Here is a 26,247-nt window from a genome sequence, read left to right as displayed (position 1 = left end):
TAGCTAATGAAAAGGCATTTAATATTTTAAAATACCCTTCAATTTCTGCTTTTGGACAAAGTCCAAGCCCCCAGGACCAGTCAAAATTCTGAAGAAAACAAAGCTTTCTCAAGATCTTATAATGAATTAATGGCAGCTCTGATAATTGAACTCAGATCTACTGAAGACTAGTCTATAACATGCTTTTTATTATCTGATCCATAAAACAATCAGGTATTCATTTTCATTTAAATGAAGCTGGATGGGAGTGGGAGGCAAGAGGGTTATTGTAAATATAAATGTAAGGCTGATCCAGAGGGGTTTGGGGAACAAAAGGAAATGAAGGATATTCTTCTAAAGTTTCAATTACCTTTCAAGATCATAAGAGATAATTTTAGGGACACAGGAAAAAAAATAAATAATGTGAAAAATAGTGATCTGGCCATATTGCTGTTTTCAGAAATTTGTTCAAAATATCAATATTATTTCTGTGTATTTGGTAACAGAACCCAAGAGATATCTAGTCCATTCTCATACTTTCAAGCAAGACTTTCTTAAAACTCTCCCAAATAGAAGTCACACTTTTTAAAAATTCTTTCAAGGAATAAAATTTCACTGCCTCTCTGAATAATTTATTCTACAATTTTTTTTAGCACTTTCACTCTTAGGAAACTTTTTTTTCACTTCCTTTAAAAAAAAAAAAAAAACCTTTAAACTATGATTTTCAAATGTGAAATGCCTCTATTTTCCTCCCCCCTTTCCACATGTTTAGCATCCCAGGGCCTCTTGATTTTTGAGGTTATAGTCAGTCAGTCAATTAACATTTCTTAATTTTCTACAGTGTGACAGGTACTGTGCTAAGCATTGGGGATAAAAAGAAAGGTAAAAGGCAATACCTATTCTCATGGAGTTCACAAACTAAAGAGGGAAGATAACATAAAAAGAAGCTAAAAGAGGTGAAAATGAGAAGAATAGACAGCAGAGATTAAGGAGTAGTCAGCAAGAAAAAAGTAGATTTACAAGATGTCTGCCCTTGTTGCTCTCCTTAAATGAATGTTCAAGAAGGAACTCTCCATTGTCCATCTTCTACCTTTTCCAACTTCTAGTAAAAAGTTAAAATAATTCAAATATTCAGTTTAATTTCCAATTAACACAAAAGCCATTAAGAACTAGCAATCTATATGTAAATACATTAATTTAATCATAAAAACAAGAATGAATTCCTGTAGTTGTCTAATGCCTTTCAATTTCCCAAACATTAAGTGACACTACATGGTGGGGCAGCAGAAAGCATGCACAGGAAGGAAGGAAGACACAAAGATAAACTAAAATAGCCCAGTTCCTGCTCTGGATGAGTTAAAAAATTTTAAAAGAGATTAATATATAGGCAACTAGTTGTAGTATAGAATAATATGAAATAAATGCATTAAAGATATTAAGACAAAATGTAATGTGAAGTCTGAGGGGGAAAAGGTAATCAATTTCTGAATCAATAAGGTTTCACACAATGAAGGAAGCAATAATTTATTAAGTGCTTGGTATGTATTGGGCATTCTGTCAAATACAGAAACATTGTCCCATTTAATCCTCACAGTAACCTGGTGAAGTAGGTGCTATTATTAACCCCAATTTGCAATTGAGGAAACTGAGGTTGGAGTTAAGTGATTTTTCCAGGATCACACAGTAAATGTTGAGTAAATCTTGATCTAAACTCAGATAATACTGACTTCAAGCCCCATTCTCTAATCACTGTATCCTGTATATGCCTCTAGGTGGAAGAAGAATGTGATTAGGTGTTAAAAAGATACATAGGAATTCTGTAACATTATGAGGAAGACGGAAGACATTCCAATTATGCCTAGGAATGCTACAAAAAGAACCCTTTCTCCCTGATATGTTTTCTTGGCAAGATATAAATTTCCTTTGCTCTATATCCTCAATTGCTAGACTCTAGTAACCCATGGCTCTTTTCTCTTACAACTTTAAGAGAAGGGAACCTTAATAGTATTATTATAAGTCAGAAGAACTATTTAGATTCTCCAAGAAAGATAGAGGGAAGGGCTGGAGAGAAAAATGAATTTGCCTTGACTGTTTATTGGCTCAGTTTTGAATCCATTACATTTTTTGTCAGGTTAAATAAAGCCTGTTTTATAGCCAACATGTTGTCAACCTGAGTACTTACACAGGAACTGAAGATCCTTATTTGGAAAGACTGAACCATGAACCAGATTCTAATGTTCTCATCAGAAAGCTTGAATAGAGTAATAATTATTAAAAAGTTTCCAAGATTTAATTCAATATAAGAAGATATAGAATTTCAATGATGGTCTATAGAAGACAGGTATGGGGAAAAAAAAAACATGAGAAAGGTACAAGACAGAAAATTATCATCTTAGTTTTAGCACAGTTTTTTAAAACTATAAATAGCTGTTTCAGAGAACACTGAAAATAGCATTATTTGACTTGAGAAATAAAACACATGGAAAACAGTAGTATGAGAAAAGGCTAGAAAAGAAGGGTTACATGATCATATATAGAGAACTAGATAGAAGATCATTTAATCCAACTCCCTTATTTTACAGATGAGGAAATGATTGGGTCCTGAGAAGTTAAGGTTTTTGATGGTGGGAATAAAATCCAGATCTTCTGACTTCAAATGCAGTCATCTTTCAAATTGCTGATGCTTCCTTACAATGAGTGGAGCCAGATTATACATACAGAGCATGAAATTACAGGCAAAAGAATTTGAACTGTAGACTATACAAAGTAAATAGGGAGAAAATAGAAGATTTTTGAGCAGAAGATTGACATGAAAAATCAAAGAATGAAGAAAATTAGTACAGAGAAGAAATAAAGAACTTATTATGAGGGGAAATTAACAGAGAAAGGAAGACTCATTGCAATCATTAAGGCAGGCAGTAGTCTGGAGATCCATTTACAATAGTAAGAAATGAATTTGAGAGATTTTAAGAGAGCTAAAATCCACAAGAATTGGTAACTAATTGAGATGAAGTGAGATAGAGAAAAATCTCAAAGATAACAAGGCTTTGAATATAATATTGAATGAACATGAATATATTGAAAACACAGACAGAAAAATCAGGAGGAATAGGTGTGTAGAAAAAGACAATGAGTTCATTTTGTGATACATTGAAACTAAGATGCAAGTGAAGTTCTAGGTGGAAATATCCTTTAGACAGTTGGAGAAACAAGTCTAGAGGTTGAAAGAAAAGACAGGCCTAGAGATGTCACAAGCTTGACTCTTTAGATACACTTCTTGCAAAATCATAACAAAAAGGATAGCAAAAGGGAAAAAATTAGTGAATGACAACAGGCTTTCAGTCACTGTTAACTTCATTACCCCAAAATGTGGAAGCACCATGAATGATAAAACAAGCATAAGTAATGCTGACCTATAGCTCCCAAAGATTTTAAAATTTTGTTTATATTTATGTATTTATTTAATACAATATACATACAAATACAAACAATATATACAAATATTTAACACAATATGTATGCAAATTAAATACAAAATAAAAAGAAGAAAAGAAAGAAAAAACACATTGTTATATACACAACAGAACATGAGAATTCAAAATAAGTAATAATAAATTCCTATTTCAAGAAAACATATTCTCTTTGCTTCCTTGTAGGTTTTCTTTTGCTCTTTGCTAAGTCCAAAGTAAAGTTTTTACTATAACTATTCAGTACAATTCCATTTGAAAAAAAAAAAAAGTCCAAAAAAAGCCTTAGTATGAGATAAGATAATGGAATATCTGCCCTTATCTGGACGAATGGATGCTGCTTCTCTTTAATATTCCATGTTGACTTCAGTTCTCATATATAATTATTTTAAAAAATGACTGCTACTTAGATAATATTTGAATTTTGATTTACTTTTGTTAGACCATTTAGTTAAATAAAAGAACTCTACATTTTATTAAATTCTAATATTGAGAATAAAGACTGGTACATATGGTTTGTAGTAGTGGCAGGGGCACATAATAAAATCATACATGTTTTAAGTACTGAGCATCCTAAGGGAAAAAAAGGAGGAAAGGGGGAAAACCACAATATGATAATGATAGCTTTTTCAGAAGAAGAAAATAAGATGCATTTATAAAATTAGGGGGTTGGACTAGATTACATCTAAGGTAACTTCCTGCTCTAAATGTATAATTCTAAAAGAAAACTCTTGGACGTGAGAAAAAAAAGCTGGAAGTACAATTCTACATAAACCAAAGTGTAAATTAAATATCATCTCAAATACAAGGTATTATAGACAAATAATTATTGCTCAGGATATCAATTGTTAAAGTATATACTTTCTAGTTTACAGAAGTTCTGTCCTTTAGTAATCAGAGAAAAGTTTCTCCATAAAAGCACATATTTTCCAAGCCTGCTGTTCTACTATAAATAAACTGTTTAAATTCAAACACACTAGAAAGGGATATTTAAAATTTTATCAGTATACCCAGCTATCTAATCTCACAAATAAATGGCACTTGGTATTGTATACTCATGCAAATGAATATATTCTTTGTAGTATAAAATTGAGAACTTTATGACTGACTAAATTTTGTAATAACTAAATATTTCAAAACAGCCCTAAAGCAATAATGGAGCCATGATAAAGTATATATTTGCTATATGTTGACCTGATTTTTTTTTTTATTGCAATGATATAAACCTCCAGATAATTTTCTTTAAGTGATTCTAAGAAATCACATTTTAAAAAACTATTCAGGATAACTTTCCCATCTCAAGCTTTTTTTAGTCTCCTTTCTATTTCCTTTTATCATCACAATTATATATGTAGCTATGTTCTCAAATTTAACAAAATGCCACCATTTTGCTCCAATGAATTGTCATCGGAATAAAAAGATATGATTCCAAAATCCAACCTAATACTCACCTGTATGATATTAGCCAAGTCACTTACTCTCTCCTGTAAAATGAAGGAATTGGGCTAGATGACTTTTAAAGTCCTGTCTAGTTCTAGATTTATGATCCTATATTGTTAGTCAATTAATACAAGAGAGAATATGAACCTTTACAGGCTTATTTTGCACAATTCACTGAAAATAAAACATGTTTTGCTATCTGTTCTAAAAAAGACATTCCTTTGAGGAATTTACAAGACCACATGACTTTATGTTCCTCTCTCATTAGGCAAAGTCAGAGTTTTCAGTAAACATTTCCCACCAGACAGCAAGTCACCTCTCTTTGAGGAGGTGTAAAGAAAAGAAAGGGTAGTTACATAGCACAGTGGATAGAGCACTGGGCTTGGAATCAGAAAGACTCATTTTCATGAGTTCAAATCTTTACTAGCTGTTTGACCCTGGACAAATCACTTAATCCCGTTTGCCTCAATTTCCTCATCTGTAAAATGAACTGGAGAAGGAAATGGTAAACCAGATCTTTGCCAAGTTGAACAAGACTGAAGTGATTGAACCATAACAAAGAAATAGACTATGAAGAAAAATTAGCACCAGATACTATGACCCATATTTGAAAAATATTAGCAGCAAAAACAGGTATTTCCAACAATACTACTTTATTTTATTCTCTCTGTCCATATGTCATCTATCCACTTCTGTCTTACATACACATCCACATGTCAAGCACAAGAATGGAGTAGGAAGGCCTTTTAGAAATGGTACCAAATGACATTAATCCAACCAGTCCATTTTGGCTATTTTCTTACAGAATTGAGAATAAAATATTTAGCCAGAAACCCCTCACTTTCCATAAAACTCAAATGCATCCGTTTTAAGAAAACACTCTACAATTAACACACCTGGATTCAAATCCCACTTCTGACACTTTCTATTAATTTTTAAACAAACCCATTTAACCTCTTAGGGTCTCATTTTCTTCATCTGTAAATTAAGATGTTTAGACTTAATGCCCATTAATATCCCTTCCCCCTTAAATCTGTGATCCTATTGTTTTACTATTCTTCCCTACAGTGCTGATAGGAAATTACAGTTTAAATAAATCTATTATATATGAATGGAATACCTATTGCAACTCAGAAACAGCAATAGGAATTTCATTTCCCTTCCAATTAATTTAAATTAGACAAATATTCAGTAAATGCAGTAATGTACAAATCATTTTCCTAAGTAGTAGAGAGATAAAAAATGACCAAGTCTTTTTTTCCCCTGAGGCAACTGGGGTTAAGTGACTTGCCCAGGGTCACACAGGAAGTGTGAAGTGTCTGACATCGGATTTGAAGTAAGGTCTTCCTGAATTCAGAGTTGGTGCTCCATTCACTGCACCACCTACCTGCCCCAATGGCCAAGTCTTTGAACTCAAATGCTTTAAAATGAATATTCTGGGGTACCTTAACATACAAATAATCATGATAAAAGATTTAAAAGTTCCAAAATGCTGAAAGAAAGAAAGAAAGAAAGAAAGAAAGAAAGAAAGAAAGAAAGAAAGAAAGAAAGAAAGAAAGAAAGAAAGAAAGAAAGAAAGAAAGAAAGAAAGAAAGAAAGAAAGAAAGAAAGAAAGAAAGAAAGAAAGAAAGAAAGAGAAGAAAGGAAGAAAGGAAGGAAGGAAGGAAGGAAGGAAGGAAGGAAGGAAGGAAGGAAGGAAGGAAGGAAGGAAGGAAGGAAGGAAGGAAGGAAGAAAGAAAGAAAGAAAGAAAGAAAGAAAGAAAGAAAGAAAGAAAGAAAGAAAGAAAGAAAGAAAGAAAGAAAGAAAGAAAGAAAGAAAGAAAGAAAGAAAGAAAGAAAGAAAGAAAGAAAGAAAGAAAGAAAGAAAGAAAGAAAGAAAGAAAGAAAGAAAGAAAGAAAGAAAGAAAGAAAGAAAGAAAGGAAGAAAGAAAGGAAGGAAGGAAGGAAGGAAGGAAGGAAGGAAGGAAGGAAGGAAGGAAGGAAGGAAGGAAGGAAGGAAGGAAGGAAGGAAGGAAGGAAAGGAAGGAAGAAAGGAAGAAAGGAAGAAAGGAAGAAAGGAAGAAAGGAAGGAAGAAAGAAAGGAAGGAAGAAAGAAAGAAAGAAAGAAAGAAAGAAAGAAAGAAAGAAAGAAAGAAAGAAAGAAAGAAAGAAAGAAAGAAAGAAAGAAAGAAAGAAAGAAAGAAAGAAAGAAAGAAAGAAAGAAAGAAAGAAAGAAAGAAAGAAAGAAAGAAAGAAAGAAAGAAAAAGAAGGAAAAAGAAGGAAGAAAGAAAAAAGGAAGAAAGAAAAAATTTAAGCATTTAGTTGGGTGGATCGGACATGATTTCAAGAAAACTTCCTTTAGACAAAATAAGGAGAGAATCATGATGGGATGATGTCAGAGCAACACAAATAAGGAACTTTGAAGAAAGTTCCATCAATAAATTTATTATTTTTATTCATATCTTTATTCTTAGATTCCCAAAGTTTCTCCATTTTCCTCTTCTCTCTTTCCTCCTATTAATGCCAAGTACATGACGATATTTTTAAAGAAAAAAGAGGCAGAGAAAAAATCAGCATAATCAATTAATACCTCATCAATAAATTTATGATAAAAAGATGGATTGGTCACTTGTTTAAAGTAAAGGTTAATTGGTAGATACTCTATGTACTTCCAGCATACTTTATATATCAAGAACAAATGAAGAAGTAGCATCTCCCCCCAAATTAGATAAATCTCCTGCAGTATTAAGAAATTACCCAGAACAAAAGCATTTCCCTATTCTATACCTAGTTTTCTTATAAGTGATTGAATTGGGCATAGATTATATAGAATGGAAATGACATTTCACCTCTAAATCTGTAATCTTAATATTTTATGATTATGTGGTTATTATATACTATTGCATATTTATTCATGTGCCAAAGCCTAGTAATAGAATGGAAGGTTTGTGAGAGAAGGATCATATCATTTTTTAATTTTTACTAAATGGTTTATGAGAGTACTATAAACACCTGGGATTTACTCTGCTGAGCTAATTCATAACATTACACTTCTAAAATAATAGGTTCCTCTAGTCCAGGGGTTCTTACTGGTTTCTATCAGTTTGGTGAAGACTATTGCTTCCCAGAATAATGGTGGGTTGTTTTTTTGTTTGTTTGTTTTTTAAATTCACAATTGAAGAAAATGCTAAATTTCAATTATAGGTTAATTAAAATTAAGAAGTGTTTTTCCCACCCAAATTTATAGATCTCCTATAATCTAAGGAGCTGTAGATTATAGTTTAAGAACCTCTGTTCTGTTAGTCAATAAGTATTAATTAAGTGCCTACTATATTCCAGATACTTAGAACTAGTGATGCAAAGAAAATGCAAATTGTAATCTCAGAAGTAAAGCACTAGAAGTGTGTTGGATGAGAGGAGGAGAGGACCTGGAACAGCTACTTGCAGAAGAAGGTATTTGAGCTGAGAATGCAAGGAAGACAGAAACGTCAGTAAGTGATATGAAGAGGGCAAGCATTACAGGCATGGAGGGCAGCCAACGGAAATTCATAGTGTCAAAAGATGGAAATGGATTAGAAAGAAAATGTATCAAAATGCCGATGAAAATTCGGTTCATAAAAGAAATCATAAATATAGAACTGGAATAGACCTCTGAGTTTATCTAGTTCCATTTTTTCAACTTTTACTTGAAGATAACATGTAAACTAAGGGAGCAGAGGAGTAGGGGGGAATTGTTCAGAGAAGTGATGTAAGAGTTCATGGAAAGGGATGAAGGAATTAATTGTTTAAAGGAACTTAAGTCATAGACAGTCTTGTTGCCTAAAGTTATACAAACAGAATCTCCAGGGATCCTTTAAGAGAACCTGTATTATATATCCTCCTCTGTGTTCCCCAGGAGAGTTCTAAAAAGATCTCAGTATTCAAATTCAATCTTCTAAGCACAGCCATAATCCTATCATTACTTGCTTCACCCCTAACTAAAATCCAAAATAATATATACCTTTATATACCCAAATTCAACTGATCCAGTCCAAGCCCATAAGATCCCCTTACTCTCCTCCCCAACTACCCTGATCCCAAATCCAAATTCGGACCAGCTTCAAATTTAATCTAAGTAAGAATTCATAGCATCCACCATCTTACTCTTTTTCAAGTTCAATCTATCCTCAGCCTATTCTGTATCCATAGTTTCCTTAACCCCAAATCCAACTTCTGGTCCCATTCATTTTAGCATTCCTCAACAAATCGTCCTGTCTAGCTTATCCTATGGATAATTACAATATCCATATGAGAAGCCAGGCCTAAGATCTTTCTTATTCCCCACAACATTCATCCTGCTTCCCCACCATACCAAATATAATCTAGATTCTAGACTCTCTTTCTTTCATATCTTCAATTCAAAAGTTAAACTACCCCAAACTCATTCCAAGCCTAAAAGCCCCACTTAAAGCTCCTTTCTCCCCAATCAAACCTGACCTTGACCCCTTTTAGCTTAATAACTTAACCTCCACACAAATTCAACCTGGTCTCTTTTCCCACAACCCTCTCCCATCTCCTATCCTCATTCTTCCTTCACTTTCTAAACAAATATTATAAGATACAAGAAATTAAATAAATTACTGATAGAACATGGAACTCTGTTGTTTCCCAAGAGAATATAGAACCGCAATAGGAAATTCCAGAGTTGTTCATAAGAGAGAGGTTAGATGAGAACAAATGGCCCACATAACTGAATTTATGACCCACATAGCTGAAATACTTAGCATAATAGAAAGAGAACCCTGAATTCACAGTTGTAGTATCTAAAAAAAGAAAAGGAAAAGAAAAAAGCAAAAGAGCATATTGAACAGCTTGGAAATATAAATATACTGACATGAAAGCCAATCTAGAAAAAGAGAAAAAGAAGTAACATTAGAAGAACTCCCATTTACCATACAAACAAAAGTCATTTATCTCAAATCAGGAAGCACAGAAACAATTTAAGGAACTGATTTCTCAGAAAATATAACAAATACAAAAAAAGAATGCCATAATGCAGAAAATACTACAAGAAAAATGCTCAGAGCTTCAGAATGCAATAAACAAACAAACAAATAACAACAAAAACAATATGAAGAATTCAGGAGATATATGATAAGAAAAAGAAAACAAAAAAAACACTGACACACATAGTGATTAAATTGAACAGTTCCAATGAAAATCTATTAATCTGGAAGACTGTCATATATAAAGGAAAGGAAATCCAAGTAGCATAAGAATGTGTTGTCCCAGGAGAAAATGGGATAATTCTAAAAAGGAGAATCCAAATGACCTACCCTAAAGACCTGAGCCTACTTAACAAGTAACAGATATTGTTCAATAAAATAAAGGAATTTGAAACATTCCTACAAAAAAAAAATAGTTGTCAGCAGACTATTTGATTTTCAAACATTTCAATTAACAGAAATGTAAGAAAAAATAAATACAGTTATGAAGGAAACAAAAATTAATGAAATTACACCTGCTAAATTTCAGAGTACTAAAAGGAATAAAAAAAAGAAAGAAAAATTAAGAGCAAACAGAATGAATAACAGAGGTTACTGAGAGATTTCCATTTAAAAGTTCACAAGATGATAAGAATGAAAGTGAAATTTAAAGACTGATTCTTTGAGCAGTAGGCCTGTAACACCATGAACTAAACCCTGCAACTGCTCCCCTTTTTGTAGATGAATCAAATATTCTGTGGAATGAAACTGCCAAATGGAAGGGCACATAAAAGAGAAGGGAAAAGATGGAGAATAGCAGGGAAAGAGTAATAGTTAACCTAATAAAGACCATAAGAAAAAACAAAAGACAGAAAAGTCATAGTCTCTCAGCAAGAGAGTCTATTGGAAAATTGGAATAGTAGCAAAGAAAAGGATTAAAAAAAATGGGTTGGGAAGAAATTGTCAATTCAACCCATTATGGAGTGAGGGTCTAACTGAAGATTATTCCAATGGGAGAGGAAACATTCTATAATGAGCAAAATGGAACATACAATAGATCTATTTTGCAAAGATATAATATATAGGATAAATGCATCAAAATGTTGTGCCTCTATCAAAGAAAAATCACACTTTAAGGGAAAGAAAATCAGAGCCAATAATGGTACCTGACATCCACAAAAAGTGGGGAAAAATAGATTCAGAAAGATTTAGAGAATAAATACAAAAGATAGAGATCATTGGGAAGGCAGGAAATAGAAAAGCAAATGATTGGGAATACAGGTGTAGAAATAGAATGAATAATGAGTTTTCTGATCACTTTGATTTTCTTGAGTTCCTTTGTTATTCAGGAAAGGCCAAAATAACTTAGAAATCAAAGTCAGCTAATCAGGAGGCAAAATGATTGTTGCTCAAATTTGATATTCCAGTGATCCTTTGGGGTGTTCACTTTGCTATACCAGGAACCACAGGACCAGTTCACATTGCTTCACAATAGTCACAGATAGGTGGCCCAAATGACTTGGTTCTAAGTATTCTGAACTCCTCCTATTCCTACCCAACTCCTGGAACTCTCATCCCCAGAATACCTCATGACATCAGAGAGGTAATATAATGACATGCAAATGAATTGAATTTAAGTGAGTTAGGGCGGTGCAAGATCACTTACCTCACTGTCCCTTCTAGAGTTATCTGGATCCAGTGGCCAGATATATGTCAGACAATAAGAGGTGGCCCTGAATGCAATGGGAGACTTTGGACTTTTTAAGCTAAAGTCTTCAGCAGGTCTTAGTCTGACTGAGGCTGCACCCATTCAGTGATTAAGGTTAGGGAGCCACTGAGGCAAAGAATATCCTCTTTCATTCAGTAAAAAAAAACAAATCAATCAATTAATTAATCTTGGATTGCACCACCTCTTTGAAGTCATGGTCCTCTTCTAGAATTAAGGACAAATAACAACATTAGTGAGTAGAGCTGGTCCACAAACTGGAACTAGTCAGTTGGAAAACTTCCTTCCTTCCTTCTTTCTTTCCTTCCTTCCTTCCTTCCTTCCTTCCTTCCTTCCTTCCTTCCTTCCTTCCTTCCTTCCTTCCCTTCCCTTCCCTTCCTTCCTCCCCCTCCCCTTCTCCCTCCCTCCCCTCCTTTTTTTCTTCTCTCCTTCCTTTTCTTCCCTACTTCTCTTCCTTTCCTCCTTCCTCCCTCCCTTCCTTCCTTTCCTTCCTCCCTTCCTTCCTCCCTTCCTTCCCTTTCTTCCTCCCCTTTCTTCCTCCTTCCCTTCCTCCCTTCCTTCTTTCCTTTTTCCTTTCTTCCTCTCTTCTTTCATTTCTTCCTTCCTTGAATGTTTTTTTCTTTCTTTTCTATTTGTGTCCCTAGTGCTTAGAACAGTGCAGGCACCTAGTAGATGTTTTACAAATACTTATTGACTGACCAATACATCAACCAAGGACAACAACAATAAAAATTAACAAAAAAGAACAATTAACAGATTTCTTTCTAACTGTAAATTTCTTTTCTTTGTTTTAGTTAAGATCTTTATGTGGTCTGATAGTTTAGCCATTTTATATTTATGAAGATTTTCCTCTATTTCTTTTGTGTCACCAGTTTTGTTAGCATATAATTTTGCATATCTCCTAATAATTTTTCTGGTTTTGCTATAAGTCCATCTTGTTCATTTGATATTTTATTAATTTGATTTTCTGCTTTTTTAAATTGCATTAATTAAAAGTTTATTAACTGCATTGGTCTTTTAAAAGAGCCACCTTTTAGTTTTATCATTTCTACAGGGTTTTTAAATTTCCAATTTATCTTTTTTCCCCTCTATTTTTTCGTATTTCTTCTCTTCTATTCAATTGAGGTTTATTTGTTGGCTTTCTAATTTTAAATGCATAATCAGTTTCTTAATCCTCTTTTTTCTACTTTGTTATTTTATATTTGTAGGAATATGACTTTTCCCCTTGAGGAAGGCTTTAGTTGTATCCCAAAATTTTTGTTATATTTTTTCATCAATATCATTATTTTTACATAATTATTAATTCTTTCTGTTATTTGTTCTTTCATTAAAATGAATTGTTTAATCAATTAACATATAAAGTTATGTGTTAAGTTTATATTTTCTTCTCTTTAATATTGAGATTTTAACTTATGATTTTATTCCCTCATCTACTGTAAACATACCATGAGATTCTTTCTGTTACTTTATTCTTTTTTAAAGAAAGTTTGTTTCTCCTGATTCCCTTCTTCTCATACCTGATCACAGCCTTTAGTTTGTTACCATTATTATTTCTTTCTATGATTTGTTTTCTCTTTATCCATTTTCTCTTTCTGTCTACTCTAGACTCTAATTATTTGATTCACAATCCCTATAAATATTTTGTCTCTCTCTTTCTCTATATTCCCTATGAAATCAAAACTTTCAAGGAATCCAATCTAGTTTCTTCCCCAGATGGTTTCTGCCACTCCCTTGTAGAGCTTGCTTCATGAATTCCCCTTTTCCATGGTTCTTCACTCTCATACCAATGTCAATTATTGCAGATGTCAGAGAGTAGAATGCTACATAGTAGGGCACTTTTACTACCAGGTCCCTAATCATGCAGCCTACCACTAATCTATATCTTCCTCTGACTAACTGCTCTCCTACATCTATCTCAAAATCTCCTCTCTGGGTCCCTGTTCTCTTGCTCCCCCAGACGCTAGTTGCCCTCAGGAGTTCTAATTTTCCTTCTCCCAAGGTAAGACAAGCAGACATTTCAAACACCAAATCCTTCGGGCCATACACCTAATGAAAAGTCTCCATGATCCTTCACAAATGATATTTCATCACTTATTGTCATATTAATAATTGGACCTTCCTCCTACCACTAAAGCAAGGCTGCTTCCTTTCTCCCTTTTTCAACCCTCATCCACTCCTCACCCACTTTCTTATAGATTTTCCCTTTCTGAGATCACAAGAGTTACCTTCCTCTCATTGCTAACCTAGATTTGATTCCAGGACACCTCATATTTCTCTATGAAATGTCTCTATATCCCCTTGCTATCCTTCTTTCATATATCATTCCATATTGAAATGTGTTGCTGTTATTCTTCAGTCATTTCAGTCATATCTAACTCTTCATGACTCCATCTGGGAGTTTCTTGGCAAAAATACTAGAGTAATTTGCTATTTCCTTTTTCAGCTTATTTTAGAGAATAGGAAACTGAGGCAGAGAGAACTCTCTGGGCCAGAGTCACACAATTCAGGAAGATGAGTCTTCTGACTCTAAACTCTACCCAAGAAAACACTGATTCTCCTGTAGATAGGTTTTTTTTTTTTTTTTTTTTTTTTTTCCTGAGGCTGAGGTTAAATGTCTCTGTGCCCAGGGTCACACAGCTAGGACATCTTAAGTGTCTGATACAGATTTGAACTCGGGTCCTCCTGAATTCAGGGCTGGTGCTCTATCCACTGCGCCACCTAGCTGCCCGCAGATTCTTTACATAATGTTCCAGATACACTGTCTCACTGCTACCTCCAGCAGACTTCCACCTTCACCCCTGTTTCCTTGTATACATTTAGAAATTAGTCTCTTACTAGTCTCTCTGTTGTTTCTCTCTTGTTGCCATCCTTGGATTTCTTTTCTTACAGTTCTGTTATTTGTGATGTTTGAGAAGCAAATAATCCCTTCAAGTCTAGTTGTCTTTCTAAAGAAAAAAAAAAAGTTTCAAACACTTCTTTATTCTTAAAAGTTCATTTTTTGGGGTTTTGGTTAAACTCAGATTTGCAGGGTAGATCACCCAAGGCTGCATGTTATGCGCCACTGTTTTTCAGAACACTTTATTCAATTCTCTCCTTCATTTTCAGATGGCTGCAAACTATCTTTTTCTTATTTAAATTTATTTTCCTTTATATTCAAATTTCTTTCTCTTGATTGCTTACAGATCTTGTTGTTCCTGAAATGAATTGTTTAATTTAACCACTATATATCTTGGCGTTCATAACCATGGGTTCTTTTTTAAAGAGGTGACCTGTGAATTCTTCAGTTGGTATTACATTTTCTATGCTCAGAAATTATATTATCTTGTGTATTATAATGTTAAGAATTTTTTGGCCTCTCATGTTCTTCTTGGAGACTTATGATTCTTGTTTTCTTTACCCATCCTGTCTTTGAGATCAGTATATTTTGCTTGCACAACGGGCATATTTTATTTTAATATTATTGTTTTTTGTTTCTTCTAGATTGTTTTCCACTTTTATATATTTGCATTCCCAATCTATTTTTTCTCTCTTTTGTTTTTTAAGACTTATTATTGCTGATTCTACTTTTTCTATTTTACCCATTACTTTTGATTTACTGGACAAAAATTTTCTGTTCATTATTATCACTTCTCTTTTTAACCACTCAGTAACAATGTTGTGATTCTATGTTTTCCTTACAATCTATAGGGTCCACTGTCTCATCATGTTGGATTATTTTTCTTTGTTTTACTGTATTTATTCACATATGTCTGAGGAGATTTACTAGATCTAGAAGTCATATTGCCTTCTTCTTGTCTTCCTTATTGATTTATCTGCTAATGTTAAAGATCTATAAATTCTCTTCCTTTGAAGATCGTTAGTAATTTCAGACTTTTCCTCCCACCCTCATTTTTCATCTATTCCCTTCTGACATTGTCTGTTCTGACAGTGGTTTCCTAGGAGGATTAATGTCAGAGAATCTTTGTCACCTACATTGGTCAGATCATGGTTCATCAGCCTACGTCTTTGCTCCAGATAACTTTTGGGTGGATATAAATGGATCCAGTTGGATGCTATGCTCTTTCTCTCAAGCTTGGTGGAGGCCTACACAGCCTCCTTTCCTTCCTACCCATCTTCCCCCCATTTCTATATACATGGTGTCCCATCCTGATATCCTATCTTGTTCCCTTTGTTCCTTAGTGCATGGTTCTCTGGTTTCAACATCATCAACAATTCAGATACCTGCCAAGTTTGTGCTATAATCTTTTTTACTCTGACACAGGCAGTTTAGAGTTCCCCAATGCTGATGATCTTGGATTGTGGTCCTGGTAGGCTTTTACTCTGAAGGACTATAGTCATTGTACTTATCTGTTAAAGCCTGGACAACCATCCATAGTCTGGAATTAAAGTCTCCACAGTACTAGAAAGAGGGAGAGGAAACCAGGGTATAAGGATACGTTTGTTGTAATCCTATATCTAGGTCTTTGGATCTGCTAGTGTATCCTTTCCATTGGTAATGTGGTTATCTTTTCAATAATTTCAATTATTCAATATTCAAAATTAGTTAATACAAAAGTCAATAGAAATTGACTAATTTCTATTTTGGAGAAATCTGAGAGGTTCTGTGGATCAAAGAAAATATCTAATTCTCCATCTTGCTGTTCATAGGATCTGGAAATCCAATATATTCTTTTTTTCTTTCTTTTTTTTTTTTGGAGATGAAGAAACTACTATTTTAAGTTACTAATTAGTGTTGAACATATAATCCATTAAAATCTCTATTGATCAATAAACAAAAATTTGTTACATACTATATGCCAAACATTGTCCTAACCCTTCAAGATGCTGATGTAAAAAGGACACCCCAGTGAGAATTCAGATTAAACTGAACATTTTTAGGAACTAAAACAGAAATGTTCTGATGTTAAGGGGGAAGTCTGAAGATGTAAAATTGACATCCCCCACCCTAGAAAAGGTAAAAAAGCTTAATTATTTTGATTATACATGATGAAGGTAGTAAGACAATAAAATTGTTTCTAGGGCACAAACTGTAATCATTCCTTTGTCCTCAACCACTTATATGTTTAAGATTCTCAAATAAACATTAGAGAACAAAGTAAAAAAATTCATTGAAATTAATCAGTCTAAGATAACATGAGGTCACTTATTGGCTTTTAAGTTGAGAAGAATTTATTGATTAGAGGGGCAAATTGGTCTTCTAACATTTCTTGCTACCTCTGAGGATATCAAGGGGAAAAGTTTTTGACTACCTCAAGATAAAGACTGTTGTCCTGGATGAAAAAACTTGTAACAGTGAGGAGCTCACAGTACCATCCAGTGGCTGAGTGCTTGAGTGGCTGATTGGATGAGTGGCTGAATGGCTGAGGACAGAAAAAACAGCAATCTACCCATCAAAGAGCAAGCCTGGGACCACACTGGACCAATCTATCCAAACAGAAAGCCATGTTCCAAGAAAACTCCATTGGCTGGGAAACATGCCTGGCAGCCTTTGTCCAAACAGTAGTACAGTCTGTTTGGTATTGTCAGGCAGCAGATTCTCAGCAGCAAAGAGCTCCAGACCAGCAGCATTAGAGCCTGGTAAGAAGCCAATATAATCACCAAGTGACCTGATTGAACCAACCCAGCAGTAGATTAGCCTGGGGATCTGAGACACTGTACCATTTGAAGGACCAGCCCTGATGGATAATAATGCAACTTACATATCACTGAAAACATATCTTGCAGTGAAGGGTCCTTCAGGAAGAGAAAAAAAAAAAAAAACCCTCAAATCTCTGCTACCAAAATGGTCTGTTATCTAAAGGATAAATGATCCACCCTCACTCTCATATACTCCTTTCCTCTTCTCTACCCCACACTAAGACAAATGGCTATGAACAATTGATTTCCTCAGGGAAACATAGTAAAAATGTCCGAGCAGAGTCCTTAGTACCTGCATTAGGGTGTAATAGTCAGTTAATGTGGGTAGCTTGAAATAATATAAACAAAATCCATTCAATCAGGGTTCTCTGCCTATGGCAGTTCTATTTGTATTATGTATGTTACATATATTATATTTCATTATTTTTCCTTTGTATTCATATTCCTTCTTATCAATTAGACTATTGACTCCTCTAAGGCAGGGATCTTGGTTGTATCCTCAATATTGTATCCGCAAGGCATAATACAATATTTCAGATGAATTATACTTCAAATTTTGCATGAAACACAAATTTGGTCAATGTAAAATCATTATTAAAAACCTTTGGGATGCTGATGTTCCTGCACTACACACACACACACACACACACACACACACACACACACACGCACACACACATACACACACACACACTGTCCCAACCAAAAGTTTTAGTGAAATTTAAAGCTGCTTAAAACTTCACTAAGGGGGCAACTGCATGGCACAGTGGATAGAGTACCAGCCCAGGATGACCTGAATTCAAATGGCCTCAGTCACTTAACATTTCCTAGCTGTGTGACCCTGAGCAAGTCACTTAACCCCAATTGCTTCAGGGGGAAAAAAGCTTCACTAAGACTTTTAGGATACTCTGTTTATGGGTGTGAATAGGTATGTATAGGTATGGGTGTATGTTCCCATATCCACATATGATATTTTTGTTCCATTAGGAAGAACTACTTTAAAGGGATATATAAAGCAAATAATTTTATAAAGTATAACACCTCTTATATTTACTTAAAATGAGGTACAAACCTTATTTTAATAATGTCTTTGTTCAGACCTATGATTTCTCTTCAGATAAAAAATTGGTAATTACAAATAGCAATTTTCATTGATAAGCTCCAACAATACTTAGCATTTTTATGAGAGCTAATGAAAATAATGAAACCATAAAGTTTTTCTGACTTTGTTTTAAAAAAAAAAAAAGGATGTGTGTAAAAGATGATGTGTATTACATAGCATCATTCTAACCCAGAAATGAGTTTTAACTACCTGAAAAAAGAAGATTTATGAAATCACTACATGCCATTCAAAGTCAATATGCATTTATTAAGCACATGCTATGGACCAGGCATTAGATGTGCAAAAGCAAACTGTGAAATAGTTCTTGCATTCAAGGACCTTGCATTCTAAGGGAAAGGGAAGAACAGAACAATTTAGACATAGCAGAAGGGCTGGATTTGGTATCAGTAGAATTGGATTTAAATCTTCCTGTCAGTTACTACCTGTTTGTCAATGAGCAAAACACTTAAGTTTTCTGGACTTCAGATTCTTTTTCTTTAAAAGAGATTATACTAGAGGACCTTTAAGTTATTATCCAGTTCTATTTCTACCCAAAATCCTAAATATGCAAAGAACTCATTTATATAAGGGAATATGGGTACTATTATATGGGGAAAACAGGTAATGATGCCTCATGCAGCAGGTGGCATTTGAGTTTAACCTTGAAAGTAACAAAGGATTCCAGAATCTGAAGCCAAAGGAATGTATATCAGGAACAGAGGTGGGATGTCATGTCATGTACTAGACCTATTTGGTTGAAACAAAGATGTGTGAGGGGGAGTACTATGAAATCATCCTAGAAAGATGGGCTGTAGACAGATTGTGAAGGATTTCAAAAGACAAAGACAAGAGCATATATTTTAACAAGAGAACAACATAAAGCCATCAAAACTTCTTGAGCAGAGGAATAGCATGGTTATATCCATTATTTAGGATTATTAATTTGGTATTTAAATTGGAGGAGAGATTGGAGAGAGATTGGGAAATGCTTAAATCAATTAGGAAACTTCCAATTGTCTGCGGAAGAAATGATTAAGGACCCAAAGTAGGTTGATTTCATATGAATCAAAACATGAGAGCTTTTGCAGATATTGATAAGATTTAGGGACTGATTGGATATGATAATTTAGCCATGGTGGGAAATTGAGGAATACTTAAAAATTATGAATCTAAGTGACTAGAAAAATGGTAGTGCTTTTAATAGAAATAGAGAAAACAGGAAAAGAGTAGGTTTAGAGAATAGTTAATTCTAGTTTGGATATATTAAGGCATCTAAAAATATTTAAACAAAGATGCACTACAGAAAATTAGTGATATGGGACTGGAATTTAGGCAAGAAGAGAGAGCTGGGTATGTATATTTAAGAATCATATCCATAGAAATAATTATTTGACCCATGGGAAGAAGAAAAGGGAATTGAGCTCACTCACTAAGACTCCATTAACAGAAGAAAAAAAAAGATATTTGAGAAGAGAACTTTTGGGGATGGCAATGGCTGGGATATGAAGCATAGATGATGAGCTATCAATACACAGTGAGGAATGAACTGATAGGAAAAGAAAACCAACATTAGGAAAACTTAAGATATTTGTCAGAAAAAAAAAATTAAACATCACCAAAAGAATCAAAGATACAAAGTAATATGACAATTTTATGTAAAATTAACAGACAAAAATAAAAGAGTGAATCAACAAATTTTTTTTAGAAAGCAGAAACTGAAAAAGTAATGTTCATTATAGGGATTTACAAATATTCAAATTTCTTTCCATACAATATGCATACATGCTCTATGACATCAATTTACTAAGTAATTTCTGTTCTCTCTGCTGTTCAATTCAACCTATTAGCCATATTATAGCAATATATGAAGTCTCTTCCTTCCTTTCCTTAAGAATTGACATGCCCTGAAAGAACTCTGAATCACATTACCTGTTCTGTCTCTCCCTTAATATTAGTAAAGAAGGGAGGAATAGAGAAAGGGAAGAAAAGAAAGACTTGCAATGGTGAAATAAGGAGGGAGAAACAGAGACAGAGAGCAATTGCCTCTCTCCAAAATGCTTTCAGTCTGTACCAGGGACATGTTACTCAAAATATAGAGCAAACAAAAGAAACTCATGTTTAGAAAGTGGAACCATGAAGATCTTCAGAAAGTTGAAATGAGAAAAAGTAACACAGCTGCCCCCAGTCCCTGACTCAACCCTCTGTGGGAAGCAGAGACCTGGCTCCAGATAGGACTTGTAGGGCAGGGGCTTTTCAGAGAAACCTTTGTAACCTGAATAGAAAATGAATACAGAAGGATAATTTGGGAAGCTAATCAAGTATTTACTTTATTTCTCTCCATTTAATAAAACCTTGTGTCATGATTTTGTGAAACTGTGTAACTTCAAGCAGGTGATTAACTAACTGCAGGGTTTGTTAGGGATGGGAAGACTCCATGCACAGGCCATCTTAGATTTTCCAAGTTAAGAATATGAGCCAAAATAGTATACCTGATCTCTTCTAGAGGTGAGAAAGTCTCTGACATTAATATGCCATGCTTTTGGATTTATGAATTAAACTTAGAATGTTTAGTAAGCAGAATGAAGTTAAGATAGAATCAGATGAACTAGTTAGGCTACCATATGCAACTGTAGGAAACAAAAGGAAAAATATACATTTGTGGTTGAGGAAATTACCTAATATCTTTGAATCACTTCCTCTCAAATTACCCCCCTGAAACTTCCTGCAAATATTTACTCTAGCCATAATTTCTCAACAAAATTTTTTTTTCCATAAGCACAGGAAAATGTGATAATTGGAGCAGCCAAGATGATAATAAATAACTGGAAAAGATTTTATTTAATGTTAAGCCTAATGAAAATAACATTCTTTTTTAAATTTCATATTTTAGTTATGAAAAAATATTGGATTTGGGGTCAGAACAACTTGGTTTCAGTCTAGTCTATGCAATTTATCAGTTATTTGACCATGAACAAGTTATTTAACTTGAGCCTCATTTTCTCTACCTGCAAAAGGAGCATAACAGTTGGTGCATTCCTTATCACAATGGGATGTTGTAAAGAAAGTGTACTTTGTAAACTTTAAAGTACTATATAAATGTGGGTAGCTGTTATTGCTATCAATTGATTTAACTGTTGGATTGTAAGCTCCTTGAAATCAAAGATTGCTTTTGACTCATCTTTGTATATTCTCCCACACTTGGCTGGATATCTTACCTATAGACAATGTTCAATGAATAATTGTTGAACTAATGTATATTCCCCAAAAAAGTTCATTTACTTATACCTCAAATAATGGCCTAAAGAGTCACATGGAATGATACAGAAAAATGTGAGGATCTGATTTTAAATCTTGATTCTACCACTTAGTTTCCTGTGAGAAACTTTGGGCCAGTTATTTATTTTATGGGTCTTAGTTTCTTCATCTATAACTTAAAGTATTTATATTAAATAGTCTATAAGATACTTCCTTTGTGTAAATCTAAATGCTTTGCAAAATTAATGCAAAAGTGGATATCACTCATTCACTCAATATAATTAAACATTTACAACGTATCAGTCAATCAGTCAACAAGATTTTATAAAGGTCTTACTATGAGCCTGGTGCTTTGCTAAGCACTAAGGGTACACTGAGAAGCAAAAGACAGATTTTGTCTTCAAGGAGCTCACAATCTAATGGGAGAGACAACAAACAAAGAAATATGTATAAACAAGTTATATACAAAATAAACAGGAAATAATTAACAGAGGGAAAGAACCAGAATTAATAGGGAGTAGGGAAGGCTTCTTATAAAAGGAGAGATTTTAATTGGAACTTGAAGAAAGACAAGAGGACTCCAGAGAAAATGCTCAGAGCTGAGAGATAAAATGCTTTGTAAGGAACAAGGAAGGTGTGTGTGTGTGTGTGTGTGTGTGTGTGTGTGTGTGTGTGTGTGTGTGTGTGTGTAAGGTGTAAAAAGATTAGAAAAGTAAACTCAATGTTGAAGGAGAGAGGGGAAAACAGGATAGCTTATGAAGGCTTGATTGCCAAACAGAGGTTTTATTTTATCCTGGGAATACAGAAAATCCTGAAGTTTGAGTATAGAGGTGACATAATCAAACAATGCTTTAGGAAAATCATTTTGGCAGCTGCATGGAAGATGGATGGAGTAGAGAGAGACTTGTGGCAAACACTGTCTTAAGCGCTGAGGAAAAGTTTAAAAAAAAAAGAGTATACAATCTTTAAGAGGACAACAGCATGTAAATAAATAGGTACATAGAAGATAGAGGATGCATATATGGTAAAGGAAAGGTAACCTTAGAGAAGATATACATTTGCTGACTTCACAATATAGATAGGTAACTTTTAAAAATCAAAATCATCATCAACTAGCAATGAAAATTACATTAAGTTCTAAAGGTATGGATAAGTTCATTAGAAAGAAAACTTCTTTTTGTCATCCTATATCTTCAAGCAGTATTTCCATATCAGTAACTAAAAGCAATCCTAGCAATACAGTTTTAGATGTGCTAGCTCACTCTGGATTTTAGAGAGCAGTTTCTTTAGAAAACAGAAAAGAAGAATGAACTTTCATCATAAGTAAAAGTACTGTACTCCAGCACTTTCCCTGATTGGAGACCTACTTTATCATTCTCTACATTGTATAAACAGCCTTTCCAGAGAGCCAGTCAATTTAGTTGCCTTCACATTAATTACCAAGGAATTGTAAGAAACCCTACATCATCCCACTGTTTCTAGCAATAGTACAATACTCTTCTATTAGCAAATTATTGTGTAAAGGGTCAGTAAACATTATTAACAAAGGGGGGGGATGCTTTAGGGTTAAGAAAAAAAAAAAACACAGTCTCTAGGGGACAGACATAGTTATGCTAAAGAGTTGGGAAGGTGAAGAAGACGAAGACTCTCCCAAAGGCAAATCTGTAAATAACTTCTACTATTCATTTCTAGATTAAGAGTACTATCCTCCCAGTTTTCTTGACCTCATGTTGGCAGGAATCCCAAAGACTCTTTTTTCCATGCCTAATGAAATCTTTTGCCCAGCTTCTGTAAAAGATTTTACTTCACTGTACTTAACCCTCCAACTTCCATGAGGGCTTTCTGCCCATCACAGTGTCCCACAGCTGGAGAAGAGAGATTTGTAGTTTTGTGGAATGTTTCCAAGATAACAGACATGGTTTTTGGGTTGTTGTTTTTGCTTGTTTGTTTGTTTTTGTTATTTTTGTTGTTGTTGTTATTGTTGTTGTTTTTGTTTACGATCTAAAAAGATGCTGTATCACTTTCACTTCCCAGGGAATATAGTGGGAAGGATATTTGAGAGTATTAGGGATGTGATTCAAAGCCTTAGTCCACAAACAAGCATCAATGCTTAAGATTCTTGGGGATACAAAAAAAAATTCTTGGGGATGCTGAGCCTGGTCAACTCCAACAGAACAACTGGAGCGTAAGAAACCAAACTAGAAGAGATAGGGAACTGAAAGATATAGGAGAAAAGAGATAATAGAAGATGAATGCAAATTCCAGCACCAAGGAAAGGGAGGAGTCTGCTAGCAGTGTTCAAGTTTCCCAGCTCTCCACGTCAATACTTCCACTGTTCCCAAACCAACCTGGAAAGCAGAGGAAAATTCGAAAAGAGCGCAGTATCTGACCCCTTTGTTTTTCAGCAGAATGCACTTTTAGGTGACAAATCAGAGTGGGAGGAAAGTTAGCACTTTCAAATACGCATGAATATATGCATATAAACCTGCAGTCACAAACATCCAAAACAGGTACACACATTCGCCAATTGACTTGCAGTTACAGTTTTAACAGTCCGCTTCTGTCTTTCTCTGCATATATCTCTGCCTGTCTCTGTTTCACACTGTATCTCAGCATCTGTCTCTGTCTCTGGGTCTATATATCCAATCTCTACCTCTGAATCTGTATTATTTTCTGTCTACACACACACACAAACACACACACACACACACACACACGCACCACTCGAACTATTCCCGCCCCTGGGCAGTACCCAGCACTCACATGCAGGGATAGTAGCCATAGGGAGGCAGAACCGAGGGCTGCTGTAGGGAGTTGTCCTCACAAAGCTCCGAGTCGATGAGCAGGTAGTCCTGACTCTCATTTCTCCGAGTCCCGGTTCCAGGAGTGCAGACCCTCCGAGGGCCATAGGGAGAGTTCTGACTCATGGCCAGCGCTTATCCAAGACAGCCACGGGCACCCTGAGACAGCTTCAGCTGCAGCCCAGAGTCCCCAAACTAGAACACGAGATGAAGTGGGCTCCAACTGGAGTCTCAGCCTCCTGTGTGCTGGAGCGAGGGCTGGTCCTGGGGCACGGCTGCACGCCGGGCGAGAGAAGGGCTGACAGCACTGATGAGCGGATAGGCGCACGCTGCCCAGATTCCTGCCCAGCAAGGCGCTTTGAAGAGCAGACAGGAAGGGGATCTAAGCTTCTCCTGTCCCAATTGCATGGACCTTCGGAGCTCCAAGGAAAGCAAGCATGAGCTCCCTACTCCCTGAGGCAAGGCAGAGCGCAGGCAGGTTGGCGGGCTGGGTCACTGAGAGAGCGGAGCGCTCTCACTAGCTCGCCAGAGGAAAACCAGAGGGAACGGGAGTGATGAAGAGTTACTATGTCAACCAAGACCGTCCGCCCCCCACTTCCCCTCCTTCTTCCCCCGCAGTCAGCGTCATGCTCCCGTTGTCTGTCCCACCTTCAACTGGAGCCAAACGGGCCCCTGGAACTACTAGGGTGAAGTTTGCTCTTCTTCCCTCTGGTTCCGGCTTCTCGGGACCGGGCGAATTTGAAAGGATCGAAGCAAGGACTGTTTCTGAGGCCCAAACTCCGCCTGCACTCAGGAATTTCGATTACATCGTGGAGCCGGGCTCTCTTCAGGATGGTTTATCTTCCGTGCACAATTCAAAGAAGAAGGAAGTCCATAGACTTTAAAGGTTCGGCAATGTAGGCAACTTCGTCTTTCCCTTATGCTCTTTTAGCAGTTTCCTTGTCGCCCCTCTTCCCCCCCCCCAGCCCCGCAAGTGTCACGACCCTCCTCTAAAATATACACCCCTTACAGCCATAAGTCCCCCGCCTCTGGAAAGAAGGATGGCAAATAAAAATAGTTTTTGAAAAAAAAAATAAAACAAAATGCACGGCATTCCCAAAACAATGCCTTTTTAAATGATGATAATGCTTCACATTTTACAGAATTCGAGGGCTTGCATCTATATTCCATTCCTCTTAAGGCCAACATCTATTTTTCTTGGTTCTCACCGAGACCTAGTGCTGTGAAAGGTGTGCAGATAAGCAAATTAAGGAATTAGTATAAATGGCCAGCTCAAAGTCACAGGGCTAGTTCTGAAAAAAAGTCCAGGTTTGAAGCCAAGCTATCAGCAGCCTCAGACACCTTCCACTCTGGTGGAATACAAGAGAAATAAGTGCCGGCTGTGTGCAAATGCACTGGAATAAGAGCTATGTTATCTTATTTATTAATATTATTTCTATTTTACAGATGAGGAGATAAAAGGCTAAAAATCACACAGTTAGAAAACGAAAAAAGAGTGAGGGTCTTATTGCAATAGTCTTGCTGCTGTATCACAGCAGCCTAAACAAGGATAAGGAAGTTTTATTCACTTGTCTATGAACTCCAACTTCAGAATATAAACTCCTTGAGGGCAGGGATTATACCCCTTCCTTTTTTAAAGTCTCTATAGACCCAAAAACTGTGCCTAGTATATAGTAGGTATTTACAAAACTTTCTTTTAAAATTCAATTCTCAAATTGCATCTGAAACATCTTTGGAAAAGAAATTATTTTATTTAACATTTATTAAATATTTATCGTGTGATGAGCAATGTGCTAGGTGCTAGAAATATTGGATCCTCAAAAGACTGCAACATATAAATTAATGATTATATAGTCAGCCAGTCATGTATTAAATACCTACTATGTGCCAGTCACT

The 26,247-nt window shown here is 35.2% G+C and overlaps 1 protein-coding gene across 1 annotated transcript in view; it reads right to left on the bottom strand.

Moving 5' to 3' along the window:
* The window catches only part of TRPC6 (transient receptor potential cation channel subfamily C member 6), a 150,303-nt gene extending 125,060 nt beyond the window's left edge, over positions 1–25,243 (bottom strand). The window contains exon 1 of the mRNA XM_074304438.1: positions 24,314–25,243. Within this exon, the coding sequence (XP_074160539.1) occupies positions 24,314–24,477 (164 nt within the window). The 5' untranslated portion in view covers positions 24,478–25,243. The remainder of the gene's footprint in view (positions 1–24,313) is intronic.
* Between the last annotated feature and the right edge of the window lie 1,004 nt (positions 25,244–26,247).

Source organism: Sminthopsis crassicaudata, chromosome 3, assembly GCF_048593235.1.
Source record: "Sminthopsis crassicaudata isolate SCR6 chromosome 3, ASM4859323v1, whole genome shotgun sequence".
NCBI lineage: Eukaryota > Metazoa > Chordata > Mammalia > Dasyuromorphia > Dasyuridae > Sminthopsis > Sminthopsis crassicaudata.
Note: the sequence above shows the minus strand (reverse complement) of the source record. Positions and strands in the feature narration are given on the sequence as shown.